This window comes from Ranitomeya imitator, chromosome 1, assembly GCF_032444005.1.
Source record: "Ranitomeya imitator isolate aRanImi1 chromosome 1, aRanImi1.pri, whole genome shotgun sequence".
Classification (NCBI taxonomy): Eukaryota; Metazoa; Chordata; class Amphibia; order Anura; family Dendrobatidae; genus Ranitomeya; species Ranitomeya imitator.
Genome location: NC_091282.1, coordinates 723,202,592 through 723,229,434, shown reverse-complemented (window position 1 = coordinate 723,229,434; position 26,843 = coordinate 723,202,592). Strand labels below are relative to the sequence as shown.

At 46.2% G+C, this 26,843-nt stretch overlaps 1 protein-coding gene across 1 annotated transcript in view; it reads right to left on the bottom strand.

The window, feature by feature from the left end:
• EHD4 (EH domain containing 4) overlaps positions 1 to 24,797 on the bottom strand; it is an 86,111-nt gene extending 61,314 nt beyond the window's left edge. Inside the window, exons 1-2 of the mRNA XM_069732519.1 lie at positions 24,522 to 24,797; positions 12,232 to 12,408 (exon numbers count right to left, since the gene is read on the bottom strand). Of these exons, the coding sequence (XP_069588620.1) occupies positions 12,232 to 12,408; positions 24,522 to 24,751 (407 nt within the window). The 5' untranslated portion in view covers positions 24,752 to 24,797. The remainder of the gene's footprint in view (positions 1 to 12,231; positions 12,409 to 24,521) is intronic.
• Positions 24,798 to 26,843: the final 2,046 nt, after the last annotated feature.

Sequence of the window (26,843 nt, the reverse complement as noted above, 5' to 3'; positions counted from 1 at the left end):
CTCACCTTCTATCGGTAAGAAACGCACGTTGAGATTCTCAAGGAATCAATTCTTTAGGCAACTCTTCTCCGTATGTTGTATAATCCAATAAGGTGTGCAGCACACACATTATATATATATATATATATATATATATATATATATATATATATATATATATATATATATATATATATATATATATATATATATATATATATATATATATATATATATATATTTTTTTTTTTTTTTTTTTTGTTTGTTTCGTTTTTTTTAATGTATTTTATGGGATGAATTGATAGTAGTGGAATTGATGAGGTATTGGAGTGAATCAAATTTATGATTGTGTATATACCTATATTTTTAATGTTGTGTTTGTACGTAACAGTGTAATACCATGTATTTAAAAGCTCATTTTGGATAGAATAGAAGTACTAAACTGCTCTTTTATATATAGAAGAAAAATGAGTCTCTTTAGAGGCTACCATGTAGCTAGTTATCAGGAAAGGAGAACCTGATCCCTGGTCCCGCCCTGCTAATCCCTTCTAGGAACCCTCATAAATAAGAGAACTTGGAGGTTGTAACATCATTTTATAGTGCTTATTGTATTGTTTGTTCTTTTTGTTTTTTTGCTACCTGATGAAGGCTGCACTGTAAAAATAGCAGCCGAAACGCGTTGTACTGTTTTTTAAAAATATTTTACAAATATATTTTATTTTTTTATTTTGAGAAAATAAATGAATTTTTATTAACATTTTTCACTTGAAGTGGATGCATTCAAAAAATCCGTAGGTGCTTAGCGCCACATTTACTTGGAGTTTTTTTCCCTTCAAAAAGAAAAAAAGTTTGGTTTGTGTTAATTGATAAAAATAAATGAAGAGAACAAACAAGAGAGAAATCTTAGACGTAAAGAATTACAAGGAGACCTTGAATGGCAGCAGAGAGGTTGGATCATCCATCATTATCCCCCTCATTTATTGTGCTTGGCGTACATAGTGCTATTATATTCGGCAGTGCTTTACAGACATTATAATTGCTGTCCCCATAGGGAATTTAGACTGTGAGCCCCAATCAAAATGTGTTTGGAATGTGGGAGGAAACCCACGCAAACACGGGGAGAACATACAAACTCCTTGCAGATGTTGTCCTTGGTGGTTGTCCTTTGTCCAGTGCATAAAAACAGTGCTAACCACTGAGCCACTGTGCTGCCCATTGCGCTTCACCAGGTCTGTCTGTGGTTTCATGAAGAGACAGAAGGATTTGCACAAGCAACATCCTGAAAAGAACTGTGATTGGTTCTCGAAGATGTTTGGAACAACCTCCTTGTCAAGTTCCTCCAAAAGCTGCATGCAGTGCACCTAGATAAAATGATGCTGTCCTAAAGCAAAGTTTAGACGAAGAACTTGGCTCTCCAAGGTAGATGCAAGAATTAGGAACATTTATTTCACAAAAGCAATCCACCGTGTACACAGGTTAACATTTCAAGCTGTTGTCAGGACTTCATCAGAAAAGATTGCAGATATATAGAACTTGATATATAGAACTTGATATCTAAAAATAAGAGCTACTCTCTCAGCACAAACCGGCATATTTTACATAGGATGAAATAAAGACCTAGGTCCATCACGTTCAACCATTCTCCACAAATCGTTTTTTTGTCACTAAATTAACCATAACCCACAATGTTATATGTACTGAGGAAATCATCCAGCCCTTGTATAAAAGCCATTATAGTGTCTGCCATTACTACCTCTTGTGGTCGGCATTCCACAGTTTGTCTGCTCTAACTGTAAAGAACTTTTTCCTATTTAGCTGCCGGAATTGCCTTTCCATAATGCCTGCCCCCTGGTCCCTCAGTACGGTCCTTGGAAGGAACAAGTCGTCATGAGCCAGTCATTTGTACTGACCACACATATATCTATACATATAAATGAGATCTCCTCTGAGGCGTCTTTTTACTAAGCTAAACAAGCCCAACTTTTCCAACCTCTCATCATATGAGAGGTCTTCCATCCCTTGTCATAATCTAGTTGCCACCTTTGGACTGACTAATTTCTGAATATCATTTTTTAAATGCAGGACTCAAAATTGGATCCCATATTCTAGATGTGGTTTCACAAGCAATTTATAAAGGGGTAACAATACGTTGTAATCGCGGGATTTTCGCTCTTTTTATACATCCTAACATCTTCTTTGCTTTTACGGCTGCTGCTTGACATGGAGTGCTGCTGCTCAGCTTACTTGTAACCAAATTACCTAAGTCCTTCTCCTGTTCTGTAGCCCTGCGTACTTTCCCATTTAATGTATATGTAGCAATAGGATTACTCCGTCCTAGGTGCATTACCTTACATTTATCTACATTAAACCTCATTTGCCAAGTGCTTGCCCATTTAGACACCTTATTCAGATCGTTTTGCAAAATTGGAATATGGCTTGAGCACACTTACCACATTCATTTTTATATAACAAATTCTTCATTTAAAGCTGCAGTCTGTTCTGAAGAAGACCCAATTACAGGCCGAAACGTTAATCTGTACATACAGTGAATTGCTTTTGTGAAATGTTACTAGTCCTTGCATCTATTTTGGAGTGCCAAGTTCTTCATCTATACTATATTTGGGGTGGAGTCCTAGAGAAGTCCTGCGCAGCGCTATGTTTTACGGCAAAGTGCGGTCACACTAAAAGTTGATTTGATTTAATTTCTCTTTTGATCATTCATTTTGCATTTTGTTAACGGATAAAACACTTTTTTTTTTACAACAATCTTACTTTGCAGTAATTTTTCTACAACTTTTGCACAGTACTGGATTTTACAACATTTTTAAAAAGTTCTGTATGGAAAATATTACGGTTATGTCCGTTTTCATCGATCCCATCAATACAATTAGTATATTTACGATTAGTCTTAAAGTCCTTGAGAAAAATTGCTTATCGGTTTAGTATATGCCACAAATTGAGCACCCATAAATAATCTGATTGATTATAGGGTGTCCTGCCCTTTAGATCCCCAGTGACAAGCTACAACCTGTTTTGGAGCACCAACATGTAGTAAGGTTTATGCCGTCAGGCACAATCCGGCAAAAAAAAAACAAAAAAACAACAACCCAGCAAAACTTGCCGCTGTATCTGTTTTTTTCGCATTGACTTGTATTAGCGCCGGATAGCCTCACGTTTCATCCTTCTTTTGCCGGATCCGTCAAAAACGTGTTTTCCGGTGGCTGGAGAAAACGTACAGAGGAACGTATTTTCTGTCTGGCTAAAAACGGATGAAACATGATGTGAAATGAGTGAATCCGGCTACCAATTTGTTTTTTTTTTTACATTGCGCATGCCCCGTAGCTGCATTTTCCGTTCTGGAGATATAGTGTCTCTCTCATCAGGTTTTCACAATTTGCAAAGGATCCGTTTTTTCACATTTAGCCGGATTGTGCCTGACGGCTAAAAACTGATGTGTGAAACAGGCCTAAATGTTCAATTCCACTGCAGCGCCTCCACAGGAGAAATGAAGAATTTCACAGTTCACAATAAGATCAATTTACTGTAATGCAAGAACAGCAAAAGAAAAGACAAGCAGCTTTGTAGATGGTGTGACCCTTATCTATTATTCTGGTCTGAATCAGACAATGCGCTAAAAGATAGAAAACCCAAGGTTCACAGATAACGCATTCCCAGATTCTTTTTTCAGAGGCCATTTAGAAAATGAAAGCAGCAATCTAAGGCTACTTTCACACTAGCGTTTTTTGACGTACGTCGCAATGCGTCGTTTTGGAGTAAAAACGCATCCTGCAAAGTTGCCCGCAGGATACGTTTTTTCTCCATAGACTTGCATTAGCGACGCATTGCGACGTATCGCCACACGTCGCATCCGTCATGTGACGGATGCATCGTGTTTTGGTGGACCGTCGGCACAAAAAAGTTCCATGTAACGTTTTTTGGTGCGTCGAGTCTGCCATTTCTGACCGCACATGCGTGGCCGGAACTCCGCCCCCTCCTCCCCAGATCTTACAATGGGGCAGCGAATGCGTTGTAAAACTGCATCCGCTGCCCACGTTGTTCTTTTTTTTCGAAGTTTGCGTTGGTACGTCGGGCCGATGCATGGCAACGGCCCCGTACCGACGCTAGTGTGAAAGTAGCCTTAATCGGTTGCTATTGCAAATCGCACAGTCAGTTAGAACCTGGCACTAATTTTGATAGGATGTTCACAATGGGAGCAAATTAACACAAACGCCAGCTCCTTCTTACGTTGAAAAAGGGAAAGAAGAAGGTTGTGGAGTGGAATGCAGGTTTCCAGATATCTCAGAGGATGGCTGTAATGCTTTGCCAGTAGAACTGCTGACAGCTAGTGATGAGTGCAAGGGCTTGTTATTAGAGTTTGCCGAGGGTGCTCGCGTATGCATCAAGTATCGCGGGTGCTCGAGTGCCATGTTCGAGCCCCCGCAGCCGTATGTTTCGTGGCTGTTAGACAGCCACAAAACATTCGGGGATTGCCAGTGTTTCTCCTCAATCCCTGCATGTTTTCAGTTTGTCTAACAGGTGCGAAACATGTGGCCATGGGAACTCGAACATGTTACTTGAGCACCCACGAGCACCCTAGGCAAATGAGTGATGAGATCTTGCGCTCATGACTACTGACAGCAAGTCCATACCAGGAAAAAGGGTCTGTCCCGTAATTACCATTTATCTCATATACTGTATCTCTAAAGATTCTCCTGAAACGTTTAAAACTTAACGCTTTATAAGCTCTAGACTATAGGTGAGCAAGGACAAACAATATTAGGCTATGGTCACACAATGCTTATTTAATACGTGAATGCCTACGTGCATTTTTTATGGCATTTTTTTCCTCTGACAAAAACACTGAACAAATAGACATGCCGCTGTTTTAAAAAAAAAAAAGTGACACCGCTCAGAAAAGGCACTCCGAGAACAACATTTTAGAAATCTCATTTAATTTTGCTGCACTACTAAAATTATCTTTTTTCCATATTAGACACACACCATGTGAACATGCCCTTACTATTGAATTAAAGCCTAGCAGGGTATGATTAACAGCACATGGTCTGTATTATGAACAATGCATAATTGAGTCATTGTAATAACAGGAGGACAGTAAGCTTGTAAAGACTTTAAGGGCCACCAGCCACTTTTATATTACAGGTCTGGATTCTGTATATTTTGATGACTGGTCACTAATTCAACATTAATTATGGCATTGCCTCATAAAGGATCATTTTCTGAGAGATCTTTTGGCAGACAGTTTTGTCGTGGACTCCTGAACCGTTTCTATTTTCAGACTTTAATGACCGTATCTTGTAACAGTATCATTGTGCAATATAGATTCATTCTTCCCCGACATTGTGCTACCGTTATTGGTGGATGCAGTGTAAAGACGTAACCAAGACTAGAAAGATAGATCTATCTACAGTTCTCAGTTCACCCACCTAAATTAATAGCTGTAGCCATCACATTGCAAACGGTGCATGGAAAAAAATAAAATATTTTCACTTAATATCACGGTATCTGGGCTGTGCTTGTAGAAATGAAGAAGCCTCAGTGGTATAAAATGAAGGTTTTATTACACCAACACATTTCCATACCGCACTGGTCCCGTTTTTAAGGTTAAAAAATCTTTTTTTTTTTACCTTGAAAAAAGTGCAAGTCATGGCCGAAACGCGTTGGCGTAATCTTAATTTTAGACCATTGAGGACTCTTCTTTTCCACAAGTGCAGCCCAAATACCGTGATCTCTCCATTAAAGTGTATTGCTATCTGAAATAATTTTTCCTCAGCAGCGGATTCTGAGGTTCTTATAGACGTTGTGACCAATACACAACTACTATCACTCTCACCGTCTCATTTCTCTTGCGGTACTTCCCTATTGTGCACTTCTGTACAAACCAGAGCTCAGCAAAAAGTCTTTTCGATATCCAGAAACAGATCAAATAGAAAAAAAATTATATTCATTTCACACTGAAAAAAAAAAAAAACACGACATGATAAAAAAGGCAAAGAATACAAGGAGACTTTCCTATGCATTTTGATCTATAAATTTTAATAGCAAAGAATAGAAATTGCAACAAAAAAAATTAATGTGTATTACTGTCACCACAATTAATTATCGTTATTTTGATATAAAAATGATAAAAGTGCATTTTGTTTTACTGTAATTTCCCTTCATTGCATCATTTAGATTTTTTGATGCTCATTTGTTGTATCTTGGGGAATGGTCCGCTGTCATTTACATCACTTCCTTTCAAACCTATAAGACGGAATTTCTCATTTTGAAAAATTGCTATACCTAAGAACCTGAGAGCCCAAAACGCGTAGGTTAGTCTCCTAAGATTCCATGCCTTGCATCATGTTTTTTTAAGAATGCGACATAAAAGTAATTGTTATTAATTTTTTTACATGTTTTGCGAAATACTGAAAAGACTTTAAAAAAAAAAATAACAAAGTATAACATGGTACTGATTTGAAAGGAAAAATCAAAGTCTGCACACATACTTAGGCTTTGCTCACACACAGCGTTTTTCACAGATTTTTTTTTTGTTCTACAACCAAACCTGCTCTCTTGGCATTAAATATGTTACATTCAAATTGCCCTTTTTGTGGCGCATTTAACTATAATTTTTTGGGTGCGGATTAATAGTAGACAAAGCACACATATGTATATGTTTAAAAAGGGTTACGGTAGTTTAATTCACAAAAAAATGCCATGAAAACTTGTGGCTTACTTGCAGTGTTTTTTCACTTTCTCATTACTTTCTAAGGGTGAAAAAAAAAAATACTGCGCAAACACTGAAAGAATGGACAAGCTGCAGATTTATCACTGCCGTTCTCAAATTCAGTTCAGAAAAAAAAAAAAAAACAAGCGTGTGCATATGATTTCTAAAATCTGATCGCTTTTAATTTACATTTAAAAAAAAAAAAATCAGCATGTGAACAGAGAATTAGGGAGGCTTTGTTGTATTGTTTTACCAGTGAGCTGCATTTGCTAGTACAGTAGTAGATGGTTGCCCTTCAAGAAACTGATAAGTGAGTACCGTACTTTTCTGCTAAATACATACACTCATTGACCATATCCATGGATTCCTGGCGAAACCTCATTTAAGAAATGGCTTTCTTTGAATATAAGGAAGTTCCACCCAACAAATGACAGACCAAGCAGAGTTAGCCCCAGCAGGGTGTTTTTTTTAAATAAAGTATTTCCTAGACTGCATCACTGCACAAAAATGAAGGACAAGAGCCACTAAAGACTCTTCCTTATCAAGGTCAGCAGAAAGTCAATCCATTTACAAGCATGGGCCAAAGAATGTGCAAATACTGGTTTTCCATCTGATAGACATCTGCAAGGTGCTACATTCTTATCTTCTACATTCTGAAACTCATACCCCACTATGTTCCCACAGAGCCACCAGTGGATGGTTAACAGAAGTAAAGGTACCTTCACATTAAGCGACGCTGCAGCGATACCGACAACGATCCGGATCGCTGCAGCGTCGCTGTTTGGTCGCTGGAGAGCTGTCACACAGACCGCTCTCCAGCGACCAACGATGCCGGTAACCAGGGTAAACATCGGGTAACTAAGCGCAGGGCCGCGCTTAGTAACCCGATGTTTACCCTGGTTACCATCCTAAAAGTAAAAAAAAAACAAACGCTACATACTTACCTACAGCCGTCTGTCCTCCAGCGCTGTGCTCTGCACTCCTCCTGTACTGTCTGTGTGAGCACAGCGGCCGGAAAGCAGAGCGGTGACGTCACCGCTCTGCTTTCCGGCTGACCGACGCTCACAGCCAGTACAGGAGGAGTGCAGAGCACAGCGCTGGAGGACAGACGGCTGTAGGCAAGTATGTACTGTTTGTTTTTTTTTACTTTTAGGATGGTAACCAGGGTAAACATCGGGTTACTAAGCGCGGCCCTGCGCTTAGTTACCCGATGTTTACCCTGGTTACCAGTGAAGACATCGCTGGATCGGTGTCACACACGCCGATCCAGCGACAAAATAAAGTTCTGGACTTTATTCAGCGACCAACGATCGTTGGTCGCTGTCACACAACGATTTCATTAACGATATCGTTGCTACGTCACAAAAAGCAACGATATCGTTAACAATATCGTTATGTGTGAAGGTACCTTTAGTTTTGCTAAGGAACCATAGGATTTCTAAGAATTTTGCAACTACCTCCACATGTAACATCAAGACAATTACTTAAAAATGAATATCCACTTATCCAAAAATTGCAGCTCTTGGAATCTGTTTACATGTTATATACTCAATGGCTCTGCATGAATCCCATTTATTTGGGCTTTAGACAGAATATGCTCTGCACCCTGGCGAGAGCAAAAAAAGGCCAAAATGTAGTGTGAAATTAGTCTTAAGCTGGGTTCACATTACGTTACAGGCATCCGTTAGACGGACTACGTTACACCGTGGCATAACGCGGTGTAACGCAGTCCGTTAATGTAGCCATTGAGTTCAATGTTGAGGGACGCGAGCTGCAGCGTTTCCGGGTCCGTCACTGCTAGAGCAGATAGAGCATCTGCTAGCTCTATCTGCGCTAGCGATGTGACACATCGGCACTTGCGTTAACAGCAGCCCATTAACGCATGTGTTGAACGGGCTGCTGCTAACGCAATGTGAACCTTTGGGTAAGCAAAACCTGATCTCTTGGCAAGAAAGAAGCTACAGAAAAAAAGCATGTTTTGTAGGTTTTTCTCGCATTTTTTCCTGCAGTTTTGGCATGCTAGATTGGTCTCTTGTGCATCCTGATAAAGTTTAGCGTTGGAAAAAAGAAAAAAAAAACTCCTATTCCACAGAATCAGGTTTTGGCACACAAAAAAAAATGCAGCAAAATCCTGATGACAAAAAAACAAACAAACAAACAAACAACAAAATATGTGTGCATGAGATTTCTGAACTCAGACTTTTCGGATGGTGTAAAACGCAACTGACAATTTGCATAAAAAAACCCTAGTGTGAACTTAGTCTAACACAGAAAGTGGAAACAAGTTGACGATTACCAACCAACGACAATTTCTCCTAACAAAAGAGCATTTGTCTTTTGATTTGCTTTAGGCTATGTGCACACGTTGCAGATTTGGGTGCAGAATTTTCTGCACAAAATCTGCAGCTCCTGGCAGAAAAAGCAGGTGCAGATTTCATGCATTTTTATGGGGATTTTGTGCGTTTTTGTTGCAGATTTTATGCGTTTTTTACCCATGCGGATTTCTATAATGGAAGGGTGCAGAAACACTGCAGATCCACACAAAAGTAGTGACATGCTCCTTCTTTCAATCCGCTGCGTTTTCCATGCGGAATTTTCCGCACCAATAGCACAACATTTTTTTCTTATTGATTTACATTGCACTGTAAATCACTTTGCGGATCTGCAGCGTTTCTGCGCAGAAAAAAAACGCAGTAAATCCGCACCGTGTGCACATAGCCTAAAAGTTCGCCATTATCGGCACAATCTTTTTTTTCACAATCAAAGCACCCATACAATGACAATTGGTGGGAGGAAGGCCAATAAATCATTTTCCACATTATGACATGGCTGACAAAGAAAAAGACAAAAAACACACAGTTTCTCAAGTTGTATGATCAGGAGCGCGCCGCTGCTCCTCCTCCAGGGTTCCTGGGGACAACATGCTCAATGGTTGCTAGCTTGGACCAGCTGCTCGATTGTGACGCTAGTCTCAACGGAGCGCTCTTCCATGCTGCTGGCAGAGGCTACTTTCTCTCCAAGTAACATGGTAGAGATGTAGGAGACTGAAGTTGGCTGGATTGTTGGATCTGGCCACCTTCAGAGTGCAACGAGCAAGACCTAAAACAGAGTCTGCTAGGAGAATGCACTGGAATTCTCCCTATTCCTCCAATATTTCCATGACTCTACACAAGACCTTCTTCAAAACCACAGCTAGATGGTTTTTCTCCCCAGTTAGGATTGCTCACCTTAACAATGATAGTTCTCCTATGTGCTGGAGGAGCTGTGGTCAACCGGGCACCCTACTTAATATTCTTTTGAATCGGTCCCAAAGTTATTACCCTATGGAATTGGGTTTCCTCTCTGGACAACCGAAATATCACGATCAGCCCACAAATAGCCCTCTTATCAATAGAGTTGGAAAACATCTACTCTACCTTCAGACAACTCCTAATGCACATATTCCTGGTAGTAAAAAAAGGTTATCTCTTTCCTTTGGAACGAAACATTACCAACTAGATTCTGCAATATTATTGATAAAATCTCTCCACAGATCCCTAGAACTTAGAGACGTCATTAGAAACAATTTCTACCAGAAATACTTTTTTTTTTAAAATGGGACAGCTAGATCTCAAATTTTCCCTAAACATACATTTAAACTTGGAGGTGTCCATACTGCCCTTTCATCTCCTTTCTGTGAATTTGGTACTCTTACGTAAATTAACCCTATTACACCCTTTGCTCTGCTGTATGGATATAAAAAGTTGTTTAGATGTTGAATATATTGTTATTGTTTATAACACACCATGATAAACTACCGTAAGTCCTCCTTATGCTTCCCTTCCTTTCCTACCCGTTATTGAACAACTTACAGCTCCACCCATTTTCCCCTTTCTAGTCTTCCCCTTATTTATATTTTAAAAATTCAATAAACATTTTTGGACAACAAAAACGGACATCAAATACTGACTAAATAAACGCTGAATGTGTCAACGTGGCCATGGGCCTTAACGCGATGTTCAACCTACAATGCAATAACAAGTTAATGGGATTTTGCGAAACCCCGTTTACATAAGACTAAATCGGAGCAGATTTTTGGGCATGCAGATTAATTTTAAAATCCACAGCATGCCCTAAACAGCACAGAGTTCATCCTTGCTCCACACGGCCTTACAACACTTGGCTGCTATAATGGAGCTGAATCTGCCTCTATTTAAAATCCTATCATCTGAAGCCCTAACCCATATTCCAATGCCAGCATTGCTATTGTTTTCGGTTCACAGCCTTTTCTATGGGGAAAACCTGCTGACAAACAAGTCCCTTGTATAGATAACCAAAATTTGATAGTGTAATCTGTGGGCGGCTGCAAACCATATACTCAGCTGAATGAAAAGGAACTTCCATTTATTACATGTTGCATCAGCAGATCTACATTACGTTCTTCAGATGCTCATGTGATTTCCTAAATGTCACTTTTTCACCCAACGGTCTCTGACAAAACACATTTGCTAAATCTTATCATATTATGCATATTTTACACACACAAAAACATAAAACAAAGTTTATTTGTTTAAATAGTTAGCAATTATTTTTTTTTATTATTATTATTACTGGTAGAGGCGAGTGTTTGATGTGGAAGATTTTCTGCACCAATTAGATAAATGTATTTTTTTCATTATGTTTAGTGCAGTTATTATTATTATTTTTTTTTTTACATACGAGTGTATATATCGCATTTTTTTCCCGTTGAGGTTTCTTTTTGGCATGTCAAGTTTTAAAGAAAACTACGTTGTTTTGGAAACTTCCTGTTTTTTGGAGTTGATAAAGCATGTACAGGTTACATTCATTATTACAGCGATTCCGCTGCAGAATCGCAATACTAACGCCTGTGCAAAATCTGCAGATAAAAACCGCACATCTCATTCAAGTCAAAAATTTGCAAATAAAAAAATGAATTTGCTGCAAGAGACTTTGACATGATGGCGACTTCAAAATAGCACCGTAGGTCAATTTCCAAAGCGTTCACACCTTTAGCACCTGTATGGAATGGAAGTGAGACGTGCATGCAAATGGTAGACACATGACGGAGTTTCAGATATCAGTACAAATTTTATTTCAAAGGAAAAAAAGGATATGAACGTTTTTTGGTTTTTTTTATTGCCTATTCAAGGTTTTTTTCTGATTTTAGAAAACCCCTTTAAGGGTATGTTCAGATGGGTCGAATATGCGGCAGATTCTCTATCAGAAAAAGCTCTGCATAGTCCAATACCAAAAGCACTGACGGTATTTCACAAAGTCTCGTCCTGAAAGTCTGGAGAGAGTCTGAAGATGCGGATGTCAGATCTATGAATCTATGATACATCAATATATGCTGTGAATTTTTAACTGCAGAATTCACAGTTTGCAATGCAAAGCTTTCAGAAGCAGGCCTGTCCTGCGCTGACATCCCCTCAGCCTTAATCCTGTACATTTTATGTTACGGTATTTGGATTAGTTTGTGTCTATTTTGTTAACATTTATTAGGAAGTTTTGTTTATAGACTGTACCTGTTCAAGAAGGCATTTCCAAAGCTGTTCAATTTTCGGAATGGCTTTTTAGGGTCAACAACCAATGCATTTCCAGGTATACTCCCTTCTTTCTCACCATGCATTACGGCAATGAATGAGTCAGTGGTGGGCTCTGGTCCTATTCGCATTCCTGGAAAATCTTGTTCTAGCAGGTATCTGGTAAACAAGGAGAGAACAATAAACTTTTATTATTCAATGATAACAATTCAAGTGCTCCGATAACAGAACTACTGATACATAGTATTACACAGAGGTCAGGGTGGGAAGGAGAATGATCAAATAGCAGGTTACAAAGTAGCGGGAAACCATGTTTGTTCTAGTGTATAGAAAAAAAACTACAATTGTTTTAAATGCTGTAATCCTCCCAATTGAGGTCAATAGTGGAAAAATGCAACAGATAAAGCAAGAATAAACATGGGCCCGATTCATCAAGATCGGTGATTTCCTTACAAGTCATGATGAGGAGGCATGTAGGAGTCAGAAGCATTTGACAAGTAACGTGTGGCTACGTGCGCAGTCTTTGGAGTAAGATTTTTCGAATTAGATGAGTTGTAGTGTGTCATTCTTGTCCATTTTGTTGGAGCTGGGAGAAACTAACATGAAATTGCTAAAAGTCACAACATTTTTGTGCAACTCCCGAGTCGCGCATAAACTTTACGATTTTTCTAAGATAATTTCCCCATATGCTGGTCAAACGACTTTGGTGAATAACGGCCACTGAGCACTCTGTCTGCGAAGACCCCTATACACATCGAGTGAGAACAACCTACCACACGGATTGAACGACAGTCTAATGTGTGTGGGGGGTCTCCCAACTTTCACCCCGACAGATGATGTAGGGGGGAGAGAAGAATTCATCTTGTTATATTTGCAGTGATTGATAGTTTTCTTCTCCCTGGAGAAAAGTCAGTGCCAGAAGAGTATGGCAGTGACTGTCACAAATTACACAGGAATGCTAAGATAAGCTAAGCTTTCCAGTTTGTGGGGGAAGTCGGGGAGAGTCGAGAGAGATAGCTGTCAGATGGTTTGGCATATAACCCATTGTTTATGGGAGCCCTTACACATGCAAAATTTATTCCAGATTTGCAGTGTATTGGATAAGGGGAGCAGAACTAAAATGTAATTCAAATATGTTGCCATTTTAGATTACATGAAAATGCAGCTTAATATGGATTTATTTTAGGGTAGGTGCACTACCCTCTCCCCCCCCGAGCACTAGAGGTTACTGTCGAAATCTATGGTAAAGCAGTATTCCAAAAGATTCCCGACAGAGCCCACACTTTTTTGTGCTTGTCTGAAGAAAACAAAACAAACCAACAAAAATAAACCACACAAGTACTGTCAGGACAGAGCCCAGATAGAGAGCTCAGTGAGTGAACGGCTCCAATGTTGTCCTGTCGGAATAGTGCTTATCGGGGCTCACAACAGAAACTTCCATGTAGTCCTCGGAGGAGAGTACTGTGTGTGAACTTAACCTTATTTTTTGGTGGGTAGGAGGCAACACCATGACGTCTTAAACTCCAAAATGCTCCATTCCTCTTTCCTTAAGCATCTTCCATGGGAGAAGAGTTCAGAAGTTACCGTAAATCTTTGCCCAATTCTGCCAAAATTTCAGACTTTAGCAAATTTATCTCATTTCGTTTTTGCCTTTTATGGTTTTCAATCAGGACAAGTAATGGCAGTTATTAAAACTGTTATACAAGTTAGCATTTAGGAAACGGGGGGGGGGGGGGGGGGCTTGGAAGACAAATTAATTCCCCTCTCTCAATTTTGTTTATACACATATGCAATTCTACAAAATTGGATGAAAACAAATGAAAGAGCAGTGATGATATCCACCCACAAACAGACAAATGAGACAGATGTGAATAAAGAATGAAACTAAAGCTCTACACCAAGTCACATAATGGTAACCTTTGACCATCAAAACGATAAGGAGGGCAGCATCTGATAACTGCTTATATTTGCAGTTCCCCTTCCGCCAAAAAGTTTAGACTCCTCAGGACTAGCATGTCCTGAGCCTGAACTTCGTCATACAAGATTACTCTTCTGCAGCTTGATAAATACTATGGTAATTCAATTTATCTGTCACACGCTAACAATGTTTATTCCTATTCAGAGGAACATGGAATTTCAGAAGCGGAAAATAATTATACAAAACTCACAATTACCTGGTTTGAAGGACATGGTTAATAATAGTGCTGAGAACACAGGCATGGTCATCAGCACAGAGTTAGGATCAAAGGATAGGGAGACCTTGGATTAATAAGACTAAGGAAGGACAATACCAGTTTAATTACGGTACTTGGAAGGAAAAGAAAATGAAAAAAAAAAAAAAGGAGAGCAGCCGAAGTATTTTTTTCCACCCCGTTACAGTAGTTTAATGTCAGCCAGTTCATCAACTAGCAGAAAAGACATCAGAAAGTGAACAAATTACCAAACAACATAAGGTCAAAAAATAAAAATAATAAAAAAAACAAATTATGTAGATCAGGAATTGATATACTGTAACCCATTTTTAACGCCAAGTATATCAGTGATGGTTTGGACCCAGAGACCCCGACTGATAGCACATCTCATGATTGAGACCTCACAGAGGACTAGGGGGTGTAACACTGTAACCAGAGTAAGACATGGGTTGGGGGGGGGGGTACTTTGAAGAATCTAATACATATTCTGGGTTTTGTTTATTTTCATTTGTTTCTTTTCTCCTTGTGTTTGGTCTATCCTAATCACAAAGGATGATAAGTCCCTTATCTCTCATAGTAAAGTAGACAAACCAGTCCTGCCCAGTCCTTGCAGCTCTCTATAGGAGCATTACCTATATAAATACCCCCTTTTAAGACTTTAACTGGTTAACTCCTTCTAGACAGCCACAGTACATGGAAGTTGCACATCAGCTGTGGGAGAATGAAGCAGGCTCAGGCGTCAGGAGTCCACATTATATCTGGCAGATAATTGCTGTATTAAACAGTTGGCATCTGCCATAGCAGAGACCAGACCTAAGCTGTGAGCCCCTTAAATGCTGCTGGCAATCTGACAGTGGCTTTTATAAAGCACTAGATGGTGGCCCGATTCTAACGCATCGGGTATTCTAGAAGATGTATGTAGTTTATTTATGAAGATTTCAGAATAATGCAATGAATACACAGGATTCGGCCAGCCGGGCGCGACCAATTAGCGAAGCGTGGTTCAAATCCTGTGCCAATTCGCGGCCGGACTGCGCCTGTTGCTGACTGTACGCGGCCGTCCGGCTGCGACCAATAAGGCTACTTTCACACTAGCGTTTTTTGTAATACGTCGCAATGCGTCGTTCATGGGAAAAAGCACATCCTGCAAAGTTGTTTGCAGGATGCGTTTTTGCCCCATAGATTAACATTAGCGACGCATTGCCACACGTCGCAACCGTCGTGCGATGGTTGCGCCGTGTTGTGGCGGACCGCCGGGAGCAAAAAACGCTACATGTAACGTTTTTTGCTGCCGACGGACCGCTTTTTCCGACCGCGTATGCGCGGCCGGAACTCCGCCCCCAACTCCCCGCACCTCACGATGGGGCAGCGGATGCGATGAAAATCTGCATTAGCTGCACCCGTTGTGCGGCGCAAACAACGCTTGCGTCGGTAACCTCGGCCCGACGCACTGCGACGGGCCGAGCCCGACGCTAGTGTGAAAGTAGCCTAAGTGAAGCCAGGGCCAGATGCAGGTTTTTCAGGGCCCCCGGGCAAAAGAGTCTCACAGCCCACGTAGCATATAACACAGCCCACGCAGTATATAACACAGCCCACGCAGTATATTGCAATGTGGGTACTATATCGTTGTTAAAAAAAAAGAAATAAAATAAAAAATAGTTACCGTATATACTCACCTTCCGGCGGCCCCCGGATCCAGCCCAGGCCTTTAGCGATGCTCCTCGCAACACTCCGTTCCCAGTAATGCCTTGCGGCAACAACCCGTGATGTAGCTGTCTCGCGAGACCGCTACCTCATAATCTCGCGAGGCCGCACGTCATCACGGGTCGTTGCCACAATCTATTCTTGGGACCTGAGCGTTGCGAGGAGCGGGAAAGGCTGCCGTGGACACCGAAAGGTGAGAATATAATGATTTCTTTTTTAATTATTATTTTTAACATGCATAGGCAGCATCAATAGTAAAAAGTTGGTCACACAGGGTTAATGGCAGCGTTAACGGACTGCGTTACACCGCGTTATGCCGTAGTGTAACACAGTCCGTTTAACAGACTGCTAAAACGCTATGTGGGCGTTGACTCTAGAATATGTATGTAGTTTATTTATGAAGTTTTCAGAATAATGCAATTTATGCACAGGATTCGTCCGGCCGGGTGCGACCAATTAGCGAAGCGTGGTTCAAATTCTGCGCCAAGTCGCGGCCAGACTGCGCCAGTCGCTGATTGTTCGTGGCTGGGCATGACCAATCAGTAAAGCCAGGGCCTGCTCCAGGTTTTTGAGGGCCCCGGGCGAAAGAGTCTCAGTGGGCCCCCCTCTTTAACACATACCACGATTCATGATGCACAGATACAGCAGAGAAATATAGCACAGCCAAGTAGCATACAGCCCACGTAGTATATAACACAGCCCACATAGTAAATAGCCCAGCCACGTACTATATTGCCCAGCCACGTACTATATTGCACAACGACGTACTATATTGCACAACGACGTACTATATTGCATTAGAAGCTCATTAAACGCCTCCGTCCCGAGCAGTCATGTACAGTATGGGGGGATCCTGCAGCCCACCCCCTGACTGCTCCATACCATACACTGCCCTCTGTCGCGCTCACTATTATCCTGTGCATTTCTCCATCATCGTTACCCCATGTTACACTTGTCACCCCCCACTACAGAGTAGCAGGGCAGCCAATGTCACCCCCTCCCGGACCCTAATGGCAGCAGGAAATGTCTGCTCCTCTATTGGGTTGGAACCTGATTTAATCGAGGAATAATGTGGATTTGTTGCCGGTGGCTGCAGGGGAAGGGTTAAGTGATGCCATGTCCTTGGTGGGAGCAGTGGCAGCTGCTGGGACCTGGACAGACACAACCAATGTTGCTGTGACTGCACAGTGTGACCTGGAGGAGAGAAGCGGAGACTCCGGAGCAGAAATCACCCACATGCCAGCACTGGGCAGAGTCCCTCCAGTCACCAGCCTGGGGCCACGGGGCCCCAACGTACAGCCCACAGCTCAGATTTATCCATGGCAGCAGCTCCCCTTCCTCCTGGCATCTGGTTAACCCCATTTATGCGGGTCGGATTGTTATCTTTAAGGTTCAGCAATAACCTTCATACAGATGGGAAGGGGTTAAGCTTCTTCCTACCCCACTGGTGCAGGTTTGGTGCAGCATACATGTATTCTGGGTGAGCTGGGCGGCTACAGGCTGCACCCCACCAGCTGCTCCTCCAGACATCACCCACATTTTTAGGCAGCGGAGACAGACAGCAGCAGACTGAGCCACAACTGCAACCACTGCTGGATACCATAACACTCACTCAGTCACTGGTAGGACTGAGCTCCGGAATCTGCCTGATAAACTTCAGCACTGTCTGCAGCCACCCAGGGGGGAGAGCAGAGAAGTGCTCTCTCCACCACAATGTCACACTGGCTGCCTTCTGTTAACCCCTATGTGTGCCTGCCTGGCTGCACTGACTGAGTGAGAAGATGCTTGTGTCAGAGCTGGCACAAAGGGGTTAAGAGAACGCAGCCAGCAGTGACTTTGTGGGGGGAGAGAGCATGTTATCTCCTGCTCTGCTCTCCCAGCTTTATCTATGACAGCGTGAGTGGGCCCCCCCCTCTCCCCAGGGCCCCGGCATTTGCCCGCTGTGCCAGGTGCTGACGCCGGCCCTGTGACTCCCCTTCCCCCCCCCCCGATCGAGATGGATCACTATAACATATGTCCTCTCTGCCCTGCCTGATTGAGATGTCACCATGACAAGTGTTCCCTCACCCCGATGGAGATGTCACCATAGCACAGGTGTCCCCCACCACATGATGGATATATCACCATAACATAAGTGTACCCCCCGCCTGATGGAGATGTCATCATGACACAGGTGTCCCCCCCGCCTGATGGAGATGCCACCATAACACAGGTGTCCCCCCCCCGCCTGATGGAGATGTCACCATAACACAGGTGTCCCCCCCGCCTGATGGAGATGTCACCATAGCACAGGTGTCCCCCACCACATGATGTATATATCACCATAACACAAGTGTACCCCCCGCCTGATGGAGATGTCATCATGACACAGGTGTCCCCCCGCCTGATGGAGATGTCACCATAACACAGGTGTCCCCCCCCGCCTGATGGAGATGTCACCATAACACAGGTGTCCCCCCCCCCCCCGCCTGATGGAGATGTCACCATAACACAGGTGTCCCCCCCGCCTGATGGAGATGTCACCATAACAGGTGTCCCCCCCGCCTGATGGAGATGTCCCCATAACACAGGTGTCCCCCACCACATGATGGAGATATCACCATAACAAAGGTGTACCCCCCGCCTGATGGAGATATCACCATGACAAGTGTTCCCCCACCCCGATGGAGATGTCACCATAGCACAGGTGTCCCCCACCACATGATGGAGATATCACCATAACACAGGTGTCCCACCCGCCTGATGGAGATGTCACCATAGCACAAGTGTCCCCAGCCTGATGGAGATGTCACCATAACACAGGTGTCCCCCCGCCCGATGGAGATGTCACCATAACACAGGTGTCCCCCCCCCCGCCTGATGAAGATGTCACAAGTGTCCCCCGCCTGATGGAGATGTCACCATAACACAGGTGTCCCCCCCCGCCTGATGGAGATGTCACCATAACACAGGTGTGTCCCCCCCCCCACTTGATGGAGATGTCACCATGACACAGGTGTCCCCCCAGTCTGATGGAGATGTCACCATAACACAGGTGTCCCCCCCCCGCCTGATGGAGATGTCACCATAGCACAAGTGTCCCCCGCCTGATGGAGATGTCACCATAACACGTGTCCCCCCCGCCTGATGGAGATGTCACCATAACACAGGTGTCCCCCCCCCCGCCTGATGGAGATGTCACCATAACACAGGTGTCCCCCCCGCCCGATGGAGATGTCACCATGACACAGGTGTCCCCCCGCCCGATGGAGATGTCACCATAGCACAAGTGTCCCCCCGCCCGATGGAGATGTCACCATAACACAGGTGTCCCCCCGATCTGATGGATTTGTCACAGGTGTCCCCCCGGTCTGATGGAGATGTCACCATAACACAGGTGTCCCCCCGATCTGATGGAGATGTCACCATAACACAGGTGTCCCCCGCCTGATGGAGATGTCACCATAACACAGGTGTCCCCCGCCTGATGGAGATGTCACCATAACACAGGTGTCCCCCGCCTGATGGAGATGTCACCATAACAGGTGTCCCCCGCCTGATGGAGATGTCACCATAACACAGGTGTCCCCCGCCTGATGGAGATGTCACCATAACACAGGTGTCCCCCGCCTGATGGAGATGTCACCATAACAGGTGTCCCCCGCCTGATGGAGATGTCACCATAACACGTGTCCCCCGCCTGATGGAGATGTCACCATAACACAGGTGTCCCCCGCCTGATGGAGATGTCACCATAACACAGGTGTCCCCCGCCTGATGGAGATGTCACCATAACACAGGTGTCCCCCGCCTGATGGAGATGTCACCATAACACAGGTGTCCCCCGCCTGATGGAGATGTCACCATAACACAGGTGTCCCCCGCCTGATGGAGATGTCACCATAACACAGGTGTCCCCCGCCTGATGGAGATGTCACCATAACACAGGTGTCCCCCGCCTGATGGAGATGTCACCATAACACAGGTGTCCCCCGCCTGATGGAGATGTCACCATAACACAGGTGTCCCCCGCCTGATGGAGATGTCACCATAACACAGGTGTCCCCCGCCTGATGGAGATGTCACCATAACACAGGTGTCCCCCGCCTGATGGAGATGTCACCATAACACAGGTGTCCCCCGCCTGATGGAGATGTCACCATAACACAGGTGTCCCCCGCCTGATGGAGATGTCACCATAACACAGGTGTCCCCCGCCTGATGGAGATGTCACCATAACACAGGTGTCCCCCGCCTGATGGAGATGTCACCATAACACAGGTGTCCCCCGCCTGATGGAGATGTCACCATAACACAGGTGTCCCCCGCCTGATGGAGATGTCACCATAACACAGGTGTCCCCCGCCTGATGGAGATGTCACCATAACACAGGTGTCCCCCGCCTGATGGAGATGTCACCATAACACAGGTGTCCCCCGCCTGATGGAGATGTCACCATAACACAGGTGTCCCCCGCCTGATGGAGATGTCACCATAACACAGGTGTCCCCCCGGTCTGATGGAGATGTCACCATAACACAGGTGTCCCCCCGCCTGATGGAGGAGATGTCACCATAACACAGGTGTCCCCCCGATCTGATGGATTTGTCACAGGTGTCCCCCCGATCTGATGGATTTGTCACAGGTGTCCCCCCGGTCTGATGGAGATGTCACCATAACACAGGTGTCCCACCGCTTGATGGAGATGTCACCATAACACAGGTGTCCCCCGCCTGATGGAGATGTCACCATAACACAGGTGTCCCCCGCCTGATGGAGATGTCACCATAACACAGGTGTCCCCCGCCTGATGGAGATGTCACCATAACACAGGTGTCCCCCGCCTGATGGAGATGTCACCATAACAGGTGTCCCCCGCCTGATGGAGATGTCACCATAACACAGGTGTCCCCCGCCTGATGGAGATGTCACCATAACACAGGTGTCCCCCGCCTGATGGAGATGTCACCATAACACAGGTGTCCCCCCGCCCGATGGAGATGTCACCATAGCACAAGTGTCCCCCCGCCTGATGGAGATGTCACCATAACACAGGTGTCCCCCGCCTGATGGAGGAGATGTCACCATAACACAGGTGTCCCCCCGATCTGATGGATTTGTCACAGGTGTCCCCCCGGTCTGATGGAGATGTCACCATAACACAGGTGTCCCCCCGCCTGATGGAGATGTCACCATAACACAGGTGTCCCCCGCCTGATGGAGATGTCACCATAACACAGGTGTCCCCCGCCTGATGGAGGAGATGTCACCATAACACAGGTGTCCCCCCGATCTGATGGATTTGTCACAGGTGTCCCCCCGGTCTGATGGAGATGTCACCATAACACAGGTGTCCCACCGCCTGATGGAGATGTCACCATAACACAGGTGTCCCCCGCCTGATGGAGATGTCACCATAACACAGGTGTCCCCCGCCTGATGGAGATGTCACCATAACACAGGTGTCCCCCGCCTGATGGAGATGTCACCATAACACAGGTGTCCCCCGCCTGATGGAGATGTCACCATAACACAGGTGTCCCCCGCCTGATGGAGATGTCACCATAACACAGGTGTCCCCCGCCTGATGGAGATGTCACCATAACACAGGTGTCCCCCGCCTGATGGAGATGTCACCATAACACAGGTGTCCCCCCGCCTGATGGAGATGTCACCATAACACAGGTGTCCCCCGCCTGATGGAGATGTCACCATAACACAGGTGTCCCCCGCCTGATGGAGATGTCACCATAACACAGGTGTCCCCCACCTGATGGAGATGTCACCATAACACAGGTGTCCCCCGCCTGATGGAGATGTCACCATAAAACGGGTGTCCCCCGTCTGATGGAGATGTCACCATAACACAGGTGTCCCCCGTCTGATGGAGATGTCACCATAACACAGGTGTCCCCCCGCCCAATGGAGATGTCACCATAGCACAAGTGTCCCCCGCCTGATGGAGGAGATGTCACCATAACACAGGTGTCCCCCCGATCTGATGGATTTGTCACAGGTGTCCCCCCGGTCTGATGGAGATGTCACCATAACACAGGTGTCCCACCGCTTGATGGAGATGTCACCATAACACAGGTGTCCCCCGCCTGATGGAGATGTCACCATAACACAGGTGTCCCCCGCCTGATGGAGATGTCACCATAACACAGGTGTCCCCCGCCTGATGGAGATGTCACCATAACACGAGTGTCCCCCCCGCCTGATGGAGATGTCACCATAACACAGGTGTCCCCCGCCTGATGGAGATGTCACCATAACACGAGTGTCCCCCCGCCTGACGGAGATGTCACCATAACACAGGTGTCCCCCGCCTGATGGAGATGTCACCATAACACAGGTGTCCCCCGCCTGATGGAGATGTCACCATAACACAGGTGTCCCCCGCCTGATGGAGATGTCACCATAACACAGGTGTCCCCCCGGTCTGATGGAGATGTCACCATAACACAGGTGTCCCCCCGCCTGATGGAGGAGATGTCACCATAACACAGGTGTCCCCCCGATCTGATGGATTTGTCACAGGTGTCCCCCCGATCTGATGGATTTGTCACAGGTGTCCCCCCGGTCTGATGGAGATGTCACCATAACACAGGTGTCCCACCGCTTGATGGAGATGTCACCATAACACAGGTGTCCCCCGCCTGATGGAGATGTCACCATAACACAGGTGTCCCCCGCCTGATGGAGATGTCACCATAACACAGGTGTCCCCCGCCTGATGGAGATGTCACCATAACACAGGTGTCCCCCGCCTGATGGAGATGTCACCATAACAGGTGTCCCCCGCCTGATGGAGATGTCACCATAACACAGGTGTCCCCCGCCTGATGGAGATGTCACCATAACACAGGTGTCCCCCGCCTGATGGAGATGTCACCATAACACAGGTGTCCCCCCGCCCGATGGAGATGTCACCATAGCACAAGTGTCCCCCCGCCTGATGGAGATGTCACCATAACACAGGTGTCCCCCGCCTGATGGAGGAGATGTCACCATAACACAGGTGTCCCCCCGATCTGATGGATTTGTCACAGGTGTCCCCCCGGTCTGATGGAGATGTCACCATAACACAGGTGTCCCCCCGCCTGATGGAGATGTCACCATAACACAGGTGTCCCCCGCCTGATGGAGATGTCACCATAACACAGGTGTCCCCCGCCTGATGGAGGAGATGTCACCATAACACAGGTGTCCCCCCGATCTGATGGATTTGTCACAGGTGTCCCCCCGGTCTGATGGAGATGTCACCATAACACAGGTGTCCCACCGCCTGATGGAGATGTCACCATAACACAGGTGTCCCCCGCCTGATGGAGATGTCACCATAACACAGGTGTCCCCCGCCTGATGGAGATGTCACCATAACACAGGTGTCCCCCGCCTGATGGAGATGTCACCATAACACAGGTGTCCCCCGCCTGATGGAGATGTCACCATAACACAGGTGTCCCCCGCCTGATGGAGATGTCACCATAACACAGGTGTCCCCCGCCTGATGGAGATGTCACCATAACACAGGTGTCCCCCGCCTGATGGAGATGTCACCATAACACAGGTGTCCCCCCGCCTGATGGAGATGTCACCATAACACAGGTGTCCCCCGCCTGATGGAGATGTCACCATAACACAGGTGTCCCCCGCCTGATGGAGATGTCACCATAACACAGGTGTCCCCCACCTGATGGAGATGTCACCATAACACAGGTGTCCCCCGCCTGATGGAGATGTCACCATAAAACGGGTGTCCCCCGTCTGATGGAGATGTCACCATAACACAGGTGTCCCCCGTCTGATGGAGATGTCACCATAACACAGGTGTCCCCCCGCCCAATGGAGATGTCACCATAGCACAAGTGTCCCCCGCCTGATGGAGGAGATGTCACCATAACACAGGTGTCCCCCCGATCTGATGGATTTGTCACAGGTGTCCCCCCGGTCTGATGGAGATGTCACCATAACACAGGTGTCCCACCGCTTGATGGAGATGTCACCATAACACAGGTGTCCCCCGCCTGATGGAGATGTCACCATAACACAGGTGTCCCCCGCCTGATGGAGATGTCACCATAACACAGGTGTCCCCCGCCTGATGGAGATGTCACCATAACACGAGTGTCCCCCCCGCCTGATGGAGATGTCACCATAACACAGGTGTCCCCCGCCTGATGGAGATGTCACCATAACACGAGTGTCCCCCCGCCTGATGGAGATGTCACCATAACACAGGTGTCCCCCGCCTGATGGAGATGTCACCATAACACAGGTGTCCCCCGCCTGATGGAGATGTCACCATAACACAGGTGTCCCCCCGGTCTGATGGAGATGTCACCATAACACGAGTGTCCCTCCTAGCTGGTGGACCTGTGACATCACTCCTACCTGATGAAGGTGGTCTTGCCAGTGCTGTACTGGCCCACCAGCAGGACCATGGGCAGGTTCTTGAAGTCTGCCTCCTCCAGCGCCGGTGAGTGGAATTCATGGAAGCGATAATGCTCCTCTAGCGGCAGCAGCTTCCCGGTGTACAGGGACTGCAGGCCGCCGGTAACCGTCTGCAGGACATCCTGAGCGGCGCGGCCGGAGCCGCTCTCCTTCCCCAGCCAGCTGAACATGTCCGGGGCTTCTCCTCCTCACAGCGGGGACTGCGCAGGGGGCAGCGGGGACTGCGCAGGGGGCAGCGGAGCAGCAGGTGTCAGTCAGGCGGGGAGCGTTGGAATCACACGGGCTGGCGCTCTCTCACTTCCTCATTCACCGAGCAGTGAGGCGCCCGCCCTACAGCCGCGGACACGTCACCTGCGAGCTCCCCGACCCCGCCCCGGGAACTCCCAGCTGCAGCCACCTCCAGCTCCCGGCCATAACGTCATGCGCTGCTGTCATCTGCTGCACCACTGCGACTCTGCAGCGCCACCTGCCGCCACTGTGGATCGGTGCAACCAGATTGCAAAACTTCCAGTAGCTTTACAAATGTTTAAAGGGAATCTGTCACCCACTTTTTCTTATATAAGCTTCGGCCACCGCCATTTTTGAGAGAGAGAGAGAGACAGTATTTTCTCCCTGAATGGAAAAATGGGTTAAATTAAAGGAATTGAGATTCTTTCGGGCATACTCTAAAAAAACGGAATCCATCACTGGATTCCGTCTTCTGACGGACAGCGACGGTCGTTGGCCGATTTTTTGACGTGCCCAAAAAACGTTCCTAGGTCTGTTGTCTCCTGCCGATGGACAACGACTTAGGCTATTTTCACATTAGCGTCGGATTCGGCCCGTCGCAATGCGTCGGGCCGAGATTCCGACGCTAGCGTTTGATGCGCCGCACAATGGGTGCAGCGGATGCATTTCTCCGGTGCATCCGCTGCCCCATTGTGAGGTGCGGGGAGGTGGGGGAGAAGTTCCGGCTACGCATGCGCGGTCGGAAAAAGCGGTCCGTCTGCAGCAAAAAAAGTTACATGTAACGTTTTTTGCTCCCTGCGGTACGCCAAAACACGGCGCAACCGTTGCACGATGGTTGCGACGTGTGGCAATGCGTCGCTAATGTTAATCTATGGGGCAAAAACGCATCCTGCAAACAACTTTGCAGAATGCGTTTTTTGCCATAAACGACGCCTTGCGACGTATTGCAAACAACGCTAGTGTGAAAGTAGCCTTAACGACGGATCAGTCAAGGTCATCCGTCGCTAATATAAGACTATAGGAAAAAAACAGATCCAGCAGCAACATTTGCTGGATCTGTTTTTTTTCTAAAAACGATAGATTGTGACTGAGGGCTCATACTCACTTGCGCGAAACTTGGATGAGTCTCGCACGGCAATACCCCGGCACTGCACCTGGCACTCAGGAGCGGAGTGTGCGGCTGCATGTATTGCTCTGCGGCCGCACGCTCCGATCTGAGTGTTGGCAGCAGCGCCGGGCTTTAACATGAGCGACTCATCCGAGTTTCTCGCAGGTGAGTATGAGCCATGATTCTAAAAAACGGATGTGTGAAAGAGGCCTTATCTGCAGCTTTCTGTAATGCTGTAGATAAGCCCCGATGTAACCTGAAAGATAAAATAAACAAGTTAGATTATACTCACCTGGGAGGGTCCGATTGGCCTCGCGGTACAGTCCAGGGCCTCCCATCTTCTTACGATGACATCCTCTTCTTGTCTTCACGCTGCGGCTTCGGCGCATGCGTATACTGTCTGCCCTGTTGAGGGCAGAGCAAAGTACTGCAGTGCGCAGGATCTGGGAAAGGTCAGAGAGGCCCAGCGCCTGCGCACTGCAGTACTTTGCTCTGCTATCAACAGATGGGCCCAGTAGGGGGCCCACCCAGAGCTACGCTACCTCTAAGGCCGGTTTCACACGTTAGTGGCTCCGGTACGTGAGGTGACAGTTTCCTCACGTACCGGAGACACTGACTCACGGAGACACATTAAAATCAATGTGTCTCTGCACATGTCAGCGTGTTTTCACGGACCGTGTGTCCGTTTGCAAAACACGGAGACATGTCAGTGTTTGTGGGAGCGCACGGATCACACGGACCCATTAAAGTCAATGGGTCCGTGTAAAACACGTACCGCACACGGATGCTGTCCGTGTGCAGTCCATTTGCCGTGCAGGAGACAGCGCTACTGTAAGAGCTGTCCCCCCCGGTGTGGTGCTGAAACCGGAATTCATCCCTTCTTCCCAGCAGCGTTCGCTGGAGAGAAGGAATGAATAATCTATTTT